Source organism: Pipistrellus hanaki (assembly GCF_964339955.1).
Source record: "Pipistrellus hanaki genome assembly, chromosome: 15".
NCBI lineage: Eukaryota > Metazoa > Chordata > Mammalia > Chiroptera > Vespertilionidae > Pipistrellus > Pipistrellus hanaki.
This window is the reverse complement of record NC_140517.1, coordinates 45,898,692-45,913,512: the sequence shown is the minus strand read 5'-3', so window position 1 is coordinate 45,913,512 and position 14,821 is coordinate 45,898,692. Positions and strand designations below refer to the sequence as shown.

Here is a 14,821-nt window from a genome sequence, read left to right as displayed (position 1 = left end):
AACAGATAAACAGAGACAGACTCTCTCTAGAGAGAGAAAAAGAGTCAAAGACATAGATCAGAGAAACCAAGACACAGAATCCCACAGGGCGGCAAAACTCAGAGAGAATGGCCCCATAAAGACACACAGACACACATCCCGACAGACAGACCCAAGTCCTAGGCCTGGCCAGACGCAGACACACCAGAGAAGGAGGAAAAGGGGTGGGCATCTGTGTCTCCGACAGAGGGACTCGGGTACTCACTTGAGAGACAGCCAGACAGACAGACAGACACGAAGGGCACCCCTGGGAAGATGCAGGTCAGAAGACAGAGGCCCTGGGCCATGGAAAGGGGGTCGGGGAGCGGGGCGGGCGCGGAGACGGCGCAGCTGGGAGGTGGCTGGGGCGGGGGCAAGGGCGGGCGCCCCGGCAGAGGGCGCGCGGGTCCCCTCTGCCCCGCCGGGGTCACGGCGCCCCCTCCCCCGCGCCCTGGCCGGAGGGCCGGGCTATTTTTACGCGTGGACACCGGACACCAGGCTGGGGCGGCGGCGGCGGCGGCGGCAGAGGCCGAGGTGGGGCCGGGCCGGGTCGGGCGTCGGGGCCACACGTCCGCCCGCCGCGGGTCACCAGCGGGGCTGCGCGCACGCCATGGAGCCGCGGTGCTCGCCGCCGTGCGGCTGCTGCGAGCGGCTGGTGCTCAACGTGGCGGGGCTGCGGTTCGAGACGCGGGCGCGCACGCTGGGCCGCTTCCCGGACACGCTGCTCGGGGACCCGGCGCGCCGCGGCCGCTTCTACGACGGCGCGCGCCGCGAGTACTTCTTCGACCGGCACCGGCCGAGCTTCGACGCCGTGCTCTACTACTACCAGTCGGGCGGGCGGCTGCGGCGGCCGGCGCACGTGCCGCTCGACGTCTTCCTGGAGGAGGTGGCCTTCTACGGGCTGGGCGCCGCGGCCATGGCGCGCCTGCGCGAGGACGAGGGCTGCCCGCTGCCGCCCGAGCGCCCGCTGCCCCGCCGCGCCTTCGCGCGCCAGCTCTGGCTGCTCTTCGAGTTCCCCGAGAGCTCGCAGGCCGCGCGCGTGCTCGCCGTCGTCTCCGTGCTCGTCATCCTCGTCTCCATCGTCGTCTTCTGCCTCGAGACGCTGCCCGAGTTCCGCGACGACCGCGACCGGCCGGGGCTGGCGGCGGTGGCCGCGGCGGGACCGGTGAGAGGGGGCGGGGGCTGGGCGGGGGAGGGGCGTGGTTTACGGGGAGGTGGGCGGGCCCCGCAGGTCCCCTGGCCTATCAGAAAGCGGGTTCAGGGCCGTGGGAGGCGGGGCCTCTCGGGAAGGTGGGCTCTGGCTGTAGGTGGGCGTGGTGCGGGGTCTCTGGCCTATCAGAAAGCGGGTTCAGGGCCATGGGAGGGGGGCCTCTCGGGAAGGTGGGTTCTGGCTGTAGGTGGGCGTGCCCCGCGGGCCCCCTGGCCTATCAGAAAGCGGGTTCAGGGCCGTGGGAGGCGGAGCCTCTCGGGAAGGTGGGCGGGGCGCGGGGTTCTGGGAGGACGACCTGGCCAACTTCAGGTGGGGCAAGGGGCTTTAAGGGGATGAGCAATCTAGGGACCGGCCTGTCAGGGGACTCCCCCATCAAAAGCTAGGGGCGCAGGGGTGCTGAAGAGGAGCGGGGCCTGAGGATCGGAGTAGAGGGACCCGTCCTGTTGAAGGCAGGGTTCAGGTAGGCGAGAAACCTGGCTTGAGGAGGAGGGCAGGAAGACCTGAGTACAGGCACCTTAAGAAATCAAAGCTGGAAAAAATCAATAAAATATATTTTTAAAAAAAGAAAAAAAGAAATCAAAGCTGGGGGTAGGAGAGAGCATGGAAAAATCCGGGGCCTGTGCGGCTCATGGTAAGCAAAGGGAAGGATGGGGTGGAGGTGATGACAGTCGGACCTGAAGAAAGCAGCTGGGGCCCTGGCCCGTCTGCTCAGTGGTTAGAGCGTGGCCTGCGGACTGAAGGGTCATGGGTTCGTTTCCCGATTCCCAGTCAAGGGCACAAACCTCTGGTGAGGATTAACAAACCAAAATGGAAGGAAGGAAGGAAGGAAGGAAGGAAGGAAGGAAGGAAGGAAGGAAGGAAGGAGAGAGAGAGAGACAGAGACAGAGAGACGCTGAGGTGGCTGGAGACAGAGTGGTGGCTCCTGAGGGCTAGGGTAGGAGGAATCCATCACAAACAAAGCCGGGAGCTGTAAGAGTAGGGGCCAGGGTCTGGCAGACAGAAAGGTCTTTGACCATCATAGCATTGTAGTCTGGGCTGGCTGTAGGAGGGCAGGCGCGGGGGCAGCTTAGGGACCCTCCCCGGCTGGAGAATTCACGCTGGGGGCAGGATTGGAGCCCCCGCCCCGCGCCATGTCAGGAGAGACCAGTAGTGGATGAGGAACCAGAGAGCCAGCCAAGCAGGGATGAACCCGGGGGCCTGGGAGGGCCTATGACAGCAAGTCACTGCTGGCCTCGGAGCCACGGCTGTTGACCGATGTATAGACACGTCCTTGGCTACTTACACAGCGAATACAGCCATTCCGGTGTGTCCTGGCCCCAGACAGGAAAATTTTTTTATTTTATTTTATTTTTTATTGATTTTTTACAGAGAGGAAGGGAGAGGGATAGAGAGTTAGAAACATCAATGAGAGAGAATCATCGACCAGCTGCCTCTTGCACACCTCCCACTGGGGATGTGCCCGCAACCAAGGTACATGCCCTTGACCGGAATCGAACCTGGGACCTTTCAGTCCGCAGGCCGATGCTCTCTCCGCTTAGCCAAACCGCTTTTGTCTGGACAGGAAGTTTTGCTTCCAGACATGGACATCAGAACCACCAGGGAAAGGAGCGAGAGGGAGTCACTCTGTCCCTACATTGGGGGGGCGGGGGGTGAAGACAGAAACCCAGAGGAGGGGGCGGGCAGAGACCCAGAGGAGGGGGCGGGGGGGCAGAGCCTGGGGAAGGACAGAGGCTCCGAGGAAGAACCAGAAGCACCCCTGAACCCCTTCCCCCTTGCAGTTTGCCTCCCGGCTGAACGGCTCCAGCCCGGCGCCCGGCCCCCCGCCCCGCTCGCCCTTCGACGATCCGTTCTTCGTGGTGGAAACGCTGTGCATCTGCTGGTTCTCCTTCGAGCTGCTGGTGCGCCTGCTGGCCTGCCCCAGCAAGCCCGCCTTCTTCAAGAACGTGATGAACCTCATTGATTTCGTGGCCATCGTGCCCTACTTCGTGGCGCTGGGCACCGAGCTGGCCCAGCAGCGGGGCGTGGGCCAGCCCGCCATGTCGCTGGCCATCCTGCGCGTCATCCGGCTGGTACGCGTCTTCCGCATCTTCAAGCTGTCCCGCCACTCCAAGGGCCTGCAGATCCTGGGCCAGACGCTGCGGGCCTCCATGCGCGAGCTGGGCCTGCTCATCTTCTTCCTCTTCATCGGCGTGGTCCTCTTCTCCAGCGCCGTCTACTTCGCCGAGGTCGACCGGGAGGACTCCTACTTCACCAGCATCCCCGAGTCCTTCTGGTGGGCCGTGGTCACCATGACCACCGTGGGCTATGGCGACATGGCGCCCGTCACCGTGGGCGGCAAGATCGTGGGCTCGCTCTGCGCCATCGCCGGCGTGCTCACCATCTCCCTGCCCGTGCCCGTCATCGTCTCCAACTTCAGCTACTTTTACCACCGGGAGACGGAGGGCGAGGAGGCGGGCATGTACAGCCACGTGGACACGCAGCCCTGCGGCCCACTGGAGGGCAAGGCCAACGGGGGCTTGGTGGACGGGGAGGTGCCCGAGCTGTCGCCGCCCCTCTGGCCGCCCCCGGGAAAGCACATGGTCACCGAAGTGTGAGGGACCGTGGGCGCCCGCAGGAAGGACCTCACATCTCCTCCGAGGGAGGGAGGGAGGGAGGGAGGGGGGAGGGAGAGGAGGAGGGAGGAGGAGGGAGGGAGGGTTGGGTCTGGGAAGAACTAGGCTGAGTGGTAAGGAGTTGAAGGACACTGAGCCTTCTTGGCTCTCGCGCTGTGGGCCGGTACTCCTGTAGGTGCCTCCTTAGGCGGCAGTGCGTGGGAAGGGGTGACCCTGAGCTGAGCTGGGGCGCGGGGTGCATCGGTTTGACCTGCACTGGTTCCCACCAGGCCGTGGAGCCAGCCCCTTGGGCTGGTGCTGAGATAGATCCGGCCACATCGCTGTGTGAGTGCCTTGGTTCTGGGTTGGGTTGGGTTGGGCGGTGAGTTCGGGTGAGTCTTGCCCAACGGCATTGTGGGGGACCCTGTGGTTTCAGGAGCCCCCCCCCCCCAGGGCCATGTTGTCCCCCGTGGCAGGCTCGGGACCGGCGGCGTGTCCCCGAGCGGCGGGGCGGCGCTGAGACGCGTCGGACGCGGGCCGGCTTTGTGGTCCTGCTGGGTGGATGTTATTTTAGGGCCTGCGAACTTGTGAGTCATGGAGAAGAGTCAAGTGATGGAATGTGAGCTTTCTAGGTCATGCGAGGTGACGCCGGGCTGGGACGGGGACGGTGGGAGCCTTCCGGGTTCTGTTGGGTCGGACCGTGTGGAGGGGGGTGTGTGTGTGGCCGGAGCGGCCGGGGCTCCACGGGAGCTGGGCCACATGGAGCCTGTGGTCACAGGAGCCTCCGGGACCAAGTCTCAGCACACGCCGAGCTGCGTCACACTGACTGTCGCTGTGGGTGCGGCAGGACTGTGGGCTGAGCTGGGCCGTGTGGGTGGACTCCGCGGGGCCCTGTGGGGTGGGTCAGGGTTCCGTGGTGACACGGAGGACCCCGGCACCGAGGAGGGACCCTGCCTCAGGGAGCGAACATGCGCTGTGGACTCAGGGAGACACACTGAGCCGGCCTGACACTCCCTCCGTCCACCCCACACCGACTTCACCGAAAGCCCCTTTCTGTCTGTCCTCGCCCGCAGAGCTGCTTCCGGACATGGACATCAGAACCACCAAGGAAAGGAGCGAGGGGCGGGGGGTCACTATACTCTGTCCCTACACGGTGGGGACAGAAACCGGGGGCAGGGGGCACAGAGACCTGGGGAAGGATAGAAAGAGAAACCAGAGAAGAGGAGATGAAGACACAGAGAGAGAGGAGCAGACATTCAGAGACCGGGACCCAGGGAAGGGGGAGGGAGGACAGGATCCACAGGAGAGGGAGACAGAGGCCAAGAGTGGGGGGTGGAGAACCACGGCGGGGTGTCAGGCACCCAGAGAGAGAGAGAGGGACAGACCAGAGTACCCCAGAGAGAGACCAAAGAGGGCCAAGGCAGGGCCCCTGAGCTGAAGGAGAGAGAATCCCACGTGGGGCGCCCATCCCATCTCCCCGCGGCCCAGGAAGGCCGGCAGGCAAAGCAGGGAGCGGCCAGCGGCTCAGGGCCTGAGAGCGCCCCAAGGTCAGGCACCGTCCCCGCCCGGGGCCAGCGCCCTGGCAGCTGCCTGACCCCACGTGTCCTGTCAGCCCGCCGGGGCGCCCCGGACCTCCGAGCCCGGGCAGCCTCACAGACAGGGAAACTGAGGCTCAGAGCGGAGGGTGTCACTCAAGGTCACAAGGCCATACGCGTTTAGAGGTCTTCCCGTCTTAAAGGGCACTTTGAGATGGAGGAGGAGGAGGAGCGGGAAGGGGAGGAGGAGGGGGAGGAGGAGGAGGAGAGGAGGGGGAGGAGGAGGGGGAGAAGGAGGAGGAGGAGAAGAGGAGGGGAGGAGGAGGGTTGAATCACTAACACATACAGGGCTTCCTATGCACCAGGTGTCATTCAAAGCACTTAACCCATATTAACTTATTAAAACCCATCCAGTGGTTTGCAGAGTGTGGTTGTTGTTATTGTTATTTTTAACTATAACACCCCCCCCTTTTTTTTTTTGTCAAATGAAACCTTAGAGGCAGCAGAGTGATGCATCAGAAGGGAACTGGTTTGAGGGGAACACACCTCTTTTTAAAAAAAATATATATTTTTTGCCGAAACCGGTTTGGCTCAATGGATAGAGCGTCGGCTTGGGGACTGAAGGGTCACGGGTTCGATTCCAGTCAAGGGCATGTACCTTGGTTGCGGGCATATCCCCAGTAGGGGGTGTGCAGGAGGCAGCTGATCGATGACTCTCTCTCATTGATGTTTCTAACTCTGTATCTCTCTCCCTTCCTCTCTGTACAAAATCAATAAAATATATTAAAAAAAAAAAAAAAATATATATATATATATTATTGGTTTTTTACAGAGAGGAAGGGAGAGGGTTAGAGAGTTAGAAACATCGATCAGAGAGACACATCGAACAGCTGCCTCTTGCACACCTACTGGGGATGTGCCCGCAACCAAGGTACATGCCCTTGACCGGAGTCAAACCTGGGACCCTTCAGTCCTCAGACTGATGCTCTATCCACCGAGCCAAACCAGTTTCGTTGCACCTCTTTTTTCTTTTTCTTAAATTAAAGTTTTATTGATTTCAGAGAGGAAGGGAGAAAGAGAGAGATAGAAACATAAATGATGAGAGAGAACCATCATTGACCGGCTGCCTCCTGCACGCCCTCCACTGGGGATGGAGCCTGAAACCCGGGCATGTGCCCTGACCGGACTCGAACCTGGGACCCCTCAGTCCGCAGGCCTGCCCTCCATCTACTGAGCCACACCAGCCAGGGCAAGCAACACAGCTCTTATGAAGCCCCTTTGACAGCTCAGAATGCAGCTGAGAGACTCCGTTTGGAACCCCTGACTGAACCCCACTACCTTTTTGTTGTTAATCATCACCATATTTTTCCCTTGGTTTTTATTTATTTTTTGTTCATTTTTTATTTTTTTACCCCATTGAATTTCAGAGAGAGTGGAAGGAAGGGAGAGAGACAGAGAGAGAAAGAAACATCGATGTGAGAGAGACACATCCATTGCTTGCCCCCCCGTACAAGTTCCGACCAGGGCCAGGGATCAAGCCTGCAACCGAGGTATGTGCTTGATCAGACTCGAAGCCGAGACCCTTCAGACCACAGGCCAGGGGGCCAAGGCTCTATCCACTGAGCCAAACCAGCCAGGGCGACCCACCTACCTCCTTATACAGAGAGATGGAAGCGGGTACAGAGGGTGGGAAGAGTTTGATAAAGGTCGGAAATGACATAACCCTTAGGCTGTCACTTCTCTCTGCGATGGAGAGAGAGGCACTCCTGGAGACAGAAAAAACAGGCCCCCTCGCGGTGGCAGACACGGACGGCATCGCGGGGGCAGGCGCAGAGTTAGCACAGAGACCCGAAGAGGAGGAGGAGGCACAGGCTCAGAGGAACCGAGACCTGCAGAGGGGGACGGAGGCTGAGAGTGGCCCCCACGGGGAGCGGCCGCTGGGGAGAGGAAGGCAGTGGCCTGGGTGGTGGGGGGGTGCGAGGCCAGGGGGAGGACAGAGACCCAGAGAGAGGGGGACAGGAGCCAGAGAGAGGGGGCAACTGAGACACGGACAGAGACGTTTGCCAGTTCCTCCTCTGCTAGTTCCTCAGTTGCTCTCCTGAGCTACCCAACCCGAGGCCCGGGGTTCCGAGGGGCCCTCTGACAGGCCTGGCCCGTGCTGGGTGCGGGGCTGGGGAAGGGTGCGGTGAGTCCGGGAGGTGACTCCAGGGGACACTCAGAGCCTGGGAGCGCCCCTCCCCCACCCCATAAACAACTGTGCCTCCGCCGCCTGCCATGCCCCTGGCTCTGAGCGATGGGGCAGAGGCAGGGGAACACCCCAGTGCGGGGACACCCTCCTGCCACCTTGCCATGCTATATTTAGGCCGAGGGAGGGGTATGGGATACCCCCCCCCCCCCAGACAAGTGTCAGCTTTCCCCTGAAAACAACCCTGCGGAGGGGTGAGGGCCCGGCCGCGGGGCTGTCCTGGACTCCAACGCCCGTCTTCCCCCGCTCAGGGGCTCTCTCCCTCTCTGGGCCTCTGTCCCCCCTCTTTCTCTGGGTCTCTGTCCCCTTTTCCATGCCTCCCCCCCTCCCCCGCAGTCTCCCTTCACTTTCCTCCTTTCTCTAAGGTCATTGTGCCCCCAAACCAAACCTCTCTCCCAGGCCTGTAGCACCTTGAACTTCTCTCCTCTGAGCTCAGGACAAGACCGCTCCCCAGTCCCCAGCCAGGAAATTCCAGGGGAGAGGAGGACTCTGTGGGAGAGCCCCCCACATCCACTGTCCCCCCCTGGCCCGGGGCCTTATCGCTGCCCGGGCCCAGCTGGTTAATGTCTGGCCGGGAGCTCCGGGGAGCCTGGGGATGGGAGCAGAGGGTGGGAATCTGCCCGGGGATTGACACTTGGCTGGCTGAAGAATGCGAAGGAATCTCGGGCCCAGACTCCTGGCCTGCGGGAGGAGGGGCTGGGGTCCCCATTCCTGGGTCTGCGGGAGGAGGGGCTGGGGGTCCCCACTCCTGGGTCTGAGGGAGGAGGGGCTGGGGTCCCCCACCCCTGGGTCTGCGGGAGTAGGGGCTGGGGGCCTGGACCCCTGGGTCAGAGGGAGGAGGGGCTGGGGTCCCCATTCCTGGGTCTGAGGGAGGAGGGCTGGGGTCCCCCACTCCTGGGTCTGCGGGAGGAGGGGCTGGGGTCCCCACTCCTGGGTCTGAGGGAGGAGGGGCTGGGGGTCCCCCACCCCTGGGTCTGCGGGAGTAGGGCTGGGGGTCCCCCATTCCTGGGTCTGAGGGAGGAGGGGCTGGGGTCCGCCACCCCTGGGTCTGAGGGAGGAGGGGCTGGGGGCCTGGACCCCTGGGTCTGCGGGAGGAGGGGCTGGGGTCCCCACTCCTGGGTCTGAGGGAGGAGGGCTGGGGTCCCCCACCCCTGGGTCTGCGGGAGGAGGGGCTGGGGTCCCCACCCCTGGGTCTGAGGGAGGAGGGGCTGGGGTCCCCACTCCTGGGTCTGAGGGAGGAGGGGCTGGGGTCCCCACTCCTGGGTCTGAGGGAGGAGGGGCTGGGGGCCTGGACCCCTGGGTCTGAGGGAGGAGGGGCTGGGGGCCTGGACCCCTGGGTCTGAGGGAGGAGGGGCTGGGGGCCTGGACCCCTGGGTCTGCGGGAGGAGGCGGGGGCTGGCGCCTGGCCTCCTGAGACCCAGGCGGGCGGAGGGCTGAGCCCGCCAGGCTGGGCTCCGAGGTCCCGGCCCGCGCGGAAGGCGGGCTCCCCCGGCCCCTCCTCCGCCGTCGGCGCCGCCCCGCCCCCGCCCCGACCCGGGCCCTCGGAGCCTCGGTGCGCGGCGCGGAGCCGGCGGCGGCGGAGGGGGAGCCGCGCCCGCAGCCGGAGCCAGGGCGCCCAGGTAAGAGCTCCGCGCCTCCTCCGATCCCGCGCCCGGCGCCCTGCCCCCGGGGAGGGAGGGGCGGGGCGGGGCCGGGGGCGGGGCCGGCGGAGGAAACTGAGGCAGGAGCAGAGTCCCCATGAGCAACCGGTGACCCCCTCCCCGTGGGGGCGCCCCCAGGGGGGTCTCCGGAGCCCGGACCCCCAGCCTGCAGCTTCTGCGGAGAACCTGGGGGGCGGGGCTCGAACCCCAGAACTTCAGGGTCCGGGGAGGAGGGGCTGGGGGCCTGGACCCCTGGGTCCCGGGGGAGGAGGGACTGGGGGGCCTGGACGGCGGGTCCCGGCCGGTCAGCATGCGCCCCTCTCCCCCCGGGTCCCCCCAGCTCCGCCCCCCCCGGCTCCCCGCAGCCGGGCGGCAGCCGCCCAGGTATGCGCGGCGGAGGCGCGGGCGGGCCCCGGCCTGTCCCGTGCGCGCGGGGAACATTCCAGGCGGCGGCCTGGGGGACCCGGGCTCTGAGCGAGCGCCCCGGTGCCCCGGGGTCCGGCCCGGCCCCGCCCCCAGCCTGCCTGTCTGTCCGGGAGATGGATGGGCCGAGGAGGATGTAATCTTTTCCAGCCTCTGCGGTGCCCGCTCCCCCGCCCCCGCCCCCCATCTGCTTCCCATCCCCGCCGGGAGCCGTCACCTGGGCAGGCCAGGGGCCTCTGGCACGGGGGGCGTGGCTTGGCTGTGGGGTACCCTACACTTTTTAAAAAAATATGTTTTATTGGTTTTGTACAGAGAGGAAGGGAGAGGGAGAGAAAGTTAGAAACATCGATGAGAGAGAATCATCGATCAGATGCCTCCTGCACACCCCCTACTGGGGATGTGCCTGCAACCAAGGTGCATGCCCTTGACCGGAATCGAACCCGGGACTTCTCAGTTCGCAGGCCGACGCTCTATCCACTGAGCCAAACCGGTTTCGGCACCCTACACTTTAAAAAAAAAAAAATCTTTATTAATTAAGGTATCACAGATTTGTCCTTACCCCCCCATTCCAATCCCCCACCCCCACCCCAAACCCTGCCCTTTCAGAGGGACCCGGGCAAGGGGAGGGCCCAGGGGTTCAGCCGCCCTCCCCCCCTGCCTGTCTGACATGCCTGTTCCCCTCTTCCTCTAGGTGGTTGCCCCCTTCCCGCTCCTGAGATGTCAGGAAGGAGGGGGCGCCCTGCGTCCCCCACAGGGGCCCCCTGGAGCCTGGGGGCCCCCAGCCCGGGAGCTCGGAGGCGGAGGAGGTGCTGACAGGTCCGGTACCACCCTGGTCCTCCCCACCTTCCCCTCCCTCCCCCAATCACAGGTCTCCAGGATGATGTGCAGGAAAGGCGGAGGCCACAGCTTCGCCGGCCGCTCCCAGCCCCAGATCAGGGTCGCAGGCAGGGAAACTGAGGCCCAAGTGACTTTCTTGCCTTCTTCGTGGAGCTTCGAGCTGAAGTTGGATCCCCCCAGGATTCCAGAGCTGGCCTTTCTCAAAGTTTGGGACCTCAAACCTCCTCCAGGCTGTAGGAATTAGGGTTCCTGGGGGTTGCAGAGGCAGTATGGCTGAGTAGGGGGTGCTCAGACAGGGTTCCCGTTCCAACTCTGGCATTTGCTGGCTGTGTGACCTGGTCCAAGTTACTAACCTCTCTGAGCCGGTATCTCCCCAATTGTTGGCCGTTATTAGTCACTAGAGGCCCCATGCACGGATTCGTGCATCGGGGGGGGGGGGGGTCCCTCGGCTTAGCCTGCGCCCTCTTGCAACCCAGGACCCCTTGGGGATGTGGGAGAGCCAGTTACAGCCTGGTCCCCGCAGGCCAGGTTGAGGGACCCCACCAGTGCACGAATTCATGCACCCGGCCTCTAGCATGCATATAAGATCTTTGGTTAATCTCTTCCTTCTTTTAAAAAAAAATATATATATTTTATTGATTTTTCACAGAGCGATAGAGAGTTAGAAACAGCAATAAGAGAATCATCAACCAGCTGCCTCTTGCACACCCCCTACTGGGGATGTGCCTGCAACCAAGGTACATGCCCTTAACCGGAATCGAACCTGGGGCTTTTCAGACCACAGCTTGGTCAATCTCTCCCTGTCCTCCCCTTCCCCCTTCCCTCTGAGATTCATCAGTCTGTCCCATGTTTCCATGCCTGTGTGTTGACTGTCTGCCCCCTGGTGGTCAGTGCACATCATATCTACTGGTTGAATGATGGAAGGGATGCTTACCTTTATATAGATAGATAGATAATAGTCGGATAATCTGGAAGTTGGGCATTATTCAATCCTAGAATATGGGTTCCCCAAGGTTCTAGAATCTAGAACAAGGGCCTCCCTATGGTCCTGAGGCTTGCAGGTCCCCCCTACAGGACTCCCCTCTTCTCTAACCCCAGCTCTCCTCCTCCCTCCTCAGGTGCTCTGCGAGATGCTGCCCCACCCTGCACGGTGCCTCCCCATCCTCCTCCTCCTCTGCCTCCTCCCCAGCGTCCCCGTGGGACCCCACCCCCCGCCCTCTCCGCTGCCCCCGTTTCCAGGCCCCGAGTGGGACCTCCTGTCCCCGCGCGTGGTGCTGTCCCGGGGCGCCCCCGCGGGCCCCCCGCTGCTCTTCCTGCTGGAGACCGGGGCCTTCGGGGAGCCGGCGGGCGGCCCGGCTAACCGCAGCCGGCGAGGCGTGAGCGAGACGGCGCCGGCCAGCCGCCGCGGGGAGCTGGCCGTGTGCGACGCGGTCAGCAGCTGGGTGACGGACCGGCGGACGGCCGTGGACCTGCGCGGGCGGGAGGTGGAGGTGCTGGGCGAGGTGCCGGCGGCCGGCGGCAGCCCCCTGCGCCAGTACTTCTTTGAGACCCGCTGCAAGGCCGACAGCGCCGGGGAAGAGGGCCCGGGCGCAGGCGGCGGGGGCTGCCGGGGCGTGGACCGGAGGCACTGGGTGTCCGAGTGCAAGGCCAAGCAGTCCTACGTGCGGGCGCTGACCACGGACGCCCAGGGCCGCGTGGGCTGGCGCTGGATTCGCATCGACACTGCCTGCGTCTGCACGCTCCTCAGCCGGACCGGCCGGGCCTGAGGCCTGCTCTGCGTGGGAAGGACCTGGGCAAGCAGAGGAGAGAAGAGCTGGAGGCCGAGAGGGACCTCAGGGGGGACCTGGCTGCTCTGGGCCTCCGTTGTGGGAATTTGTGAAGTCGTCACAAAGTCAGCTCAATCGGTACAAGACAGGTGGGGAAAATGGGTGGGGTTTTGAAGGATGAATAGGAGTTCTCCCGTGAACGCCACGGCGGCGGATGATGATGATGATGATAGCCTATATTTTCTGAGTGTCTACTGTTTAAGAGCTCTAATACACAACTTGTCAGATCAACTCTAAGTTGCTGCTGTATGCTCTCAGAGGACATTACCTTGCTCTTTATGGGGAGAGTGAAAAGGGGGAAATATATCAAGATTTCGGGTGGCAGCGCCAAAATCGGTTTGGCTCAGTGGTAGAGCATCGGTCTGTGGACTGAAAGGTCCCAGGTTCAATTCCAGACAAGGGCATGTACATTGGTTGCAGGCACATCCCCGATGGGGGTGTGCAAGAGGCAGCTGGTCGATGTTTCTCTCTCATCAACGTTTCTAGCTCTCTACTCCTCTCTCCTCCTCTCTGTAAAAAAATCAATAAAATATATTTTAAAAAAATACTTAAAAAAAAAAAAAGTGGGTGGCAGAGCATGAAAACTGGAACATGTAAGCAACTAGCTGGGAGCGAGGACTCGAATGGACCGTTTGCTAGGTCAGATGGGGCAAGAAGGCTCTGTGTTTTGTTTGTTTTTTGTTAATCCTCACTCGAGGACATTTTCCCCATTCGTTTTCAGAGCAAGTGGAGAGGGAGAGACACAGAGAAAACATCTGAGAGAGACACATATATTGGTCACCTCCCGCATGGGGATTAGTGACACAGTTCACTAATTGTCCTAGAATTATGGTGTCACTAATTGTTCCAGAATCGAACCCGGGACCCTTCAGTCCATGGGCCAATGCTCTAGCCACTGAGCTAAGCTGGCTAGGGCAAGAATGTCCCGTTTTGACCTACCCATCACAGTCAGAACACAAGCAAGGATGAGTGATAGGAGGTCAGGATGCGAGAGAATTCAGCCCTGGGGGGGACTTGGCATCAGGTTTCTACCACCTTTCTCCCTCTCAGCTTTTACTCCCGCTGAGAAAGGAATAAACTCTAAGACTGTCCAGTTTGAGTAAAGCATGGGGTTCTGACTGTTGGCCTGACCGCTGTGGGGGGTCAGGGGTCATTTGGACACTGATAGACCTTTATTTATTTTTTTTTAATTATTTAAAAAAATATATTTTATTGATTTTTTACTGAGCGGAAGGGAGAGAGATAGAGAGCTAGAGCATCAATGAGAGAGAAACATCGACCAGCTGCCTCTTGCACACCGCCCACCGGGGATGTGCCTGCAACCAATGTACATGCCCTTAACCGGAATCGAACCTGGGACCTTTCAGTCCGCAGGCCGATGCTCTACCACTGAGCCAAATTGGTTTCGGCATGGACATTGATAGAGCTTTAAAGTGAGGCAGTGATGCCCTAGCCAATGTAGCTCAGTGGATAGAGCATCGGCCTGCGAACGAAGGGTCCTGGGTTCCATTCCAGCCAAGGGCACGGACCTCGGTTGCAGGCTCCTCCCCGGCCCCGGGCCCTGGTCAGGGCTTTTGCAGGAGGCAATCCATCCACGTGTTTCTCTCTGTCTTTTCCTCTCTGAAAATCAATGGGAAAAAATATATATATCCTCCACTGAGAATTAAAGTGAGGTGGTGACAAGGAAGTCAGGGGCAGACCCCACATCCTTCACGAATTAGCACTCCACTCCTGTTACCAACTCCGAGAGCTGGGATTGCTGCTCTTCAGTCCCCTCCTCCTCCTGGCCCCACCTCAAAATGTCTAAGCCCCTTCCCCAGTCTGTCCTCTCCTCAGGCCTCCCTTTTAGCTACAGCCCAAACCATTTCTTTCTTTATCTATCTATTTATTTTTAATTTTATTTATTGATTATGGTGTCACATAATTGTCTTCATCCCCCATTCCCACTCCACACCCCTCCCCATGGATGCCCACCCCCTGTTGTCCATGACCTCTGGTTAGGCTTACATGCATGCACACAAGTCCTTTGGTTGATCTCTCCCCTTTGCCCCCACCTTCCCCTACCTTCCCTCTCCATTTTTTTTAATTTTTATTGATTTTTTACAGAGAGGAAGGGAGAGGGATAGAGAGCTAGAAACATCGATGAGAGAGAAACACCAACCAGCTGCCTCCTGCACACCCCCCACTGGGGATGTGCCCGCAACCAAGGTTCATGCCCTTAACCCGGGACCCTTGAGTCTACAGTCTATCCAGTGAGCCACACCGGTTTCAGCGCCAAACCCTTTAACCACGTTTTAGGGCCAGCTTTTGTCGAAGGACATAGAAACCCTCACCCCCCACCATCACAGGCTGGGGCCCCGGGAAGTGTGGGTGGCAGGGCAGGGTAGGGTCTGGCTGACTCGGTGGCTACATCTCTTCTCTGTCTGTACTTCTCTTTTTTGCCACCTCCCTGTCTCTTCTTCTAACTCCGGTCTTTCTCTGCATCAGTAGCTCCCT

The 14,821-nt window shown here is 61.4% G+C and overlaps 2 protein-coding genes across 3 annotated transcripts; both read left to right on the top strand.

Moving 5' to 3' along the window:
* The first annotated feature begins 567 nt into the window (after positions 1 to 567).
* On the top strand, positions 568 to 3,854 carry KCNA7 (potassium voltage-gated channel subfamily A member 7). Its single transcript, XM_084905017.1, has 2 exons — positions 568 to 1,183; positions 3,007 to 3,854. The coding sequence occupies exons 1-2, from the start codon at positions 629 to 631 to the stop codon at positions 3,820 to 3,822; spliced, it is 1,371 nt and encodes a 456-aa protein (XP_084761143.1). The 5' UTR covers positions 568 to 628; the 3' UTR covers positions 3,823 to 3,854.
* A 104-nt stretch (positions 3,855 to 3,958) lies between these two features.
* Positions 3,959 to 12,930, top strand: NTF4 (neurotrophin 4). Of its 2 annotated transcripts, none has more exons than XM_084905010.1 (3): positions 3,959 to 4,164; positions 10,354 to 10,478; positions 11,618 to 12,930. In XM_084905010.1, exon 3 carries the CDS (start codon positions 11,630 to 11,632, stop codon positions 12,263 to 12,265), a length of 636 nt encoding a protein of 211 aa, XP_084761136.1. In that variant the 5' UTR covers positions 3,959 to 4,164; positions 10,354 to 10,478; positions 11,618 to 11,629; the 3' UTR covers positions 12,266 to 12,930. The 2 variants fall into 2 exon arrangements, with proteins under 2 accessions (XP_084761136.1, XP_084761135.1); XM_084905009.1 differs by lacking the exon at positions 3,959 to 4,164 and adding an exon at positions 9,150 to 9,218.
* The last annotated feature ends 1,891 nt before the right edge of the window (positions 12,931 to 14,821 follow it).

Bases quoted from the DNA above. Each gene is read 5' to 3' on its own strand.
- KCNA7 (XM_084905017.1), top strand. From the start codon at position 629: ATGGAGCCGCGGTGCTCGCCGCCGTGCGGCTGCTGCGAGCGGCTGGTG. The intron at 1,184-3,006 runs GTGAGAGGGGGC...TCCCCCTTGCAG, and splicing joins CGGTGGCCGCGGCGGGACCG to TTTGCCTCCCGGCTGAACGG.
- NTF4 (XM_084905010.1), top strand. From the start codon at position 11,630: ATGCTGCCCCACCCTGCACGGTGCCTCCCCATCCTCCTCCTCCTCTGC.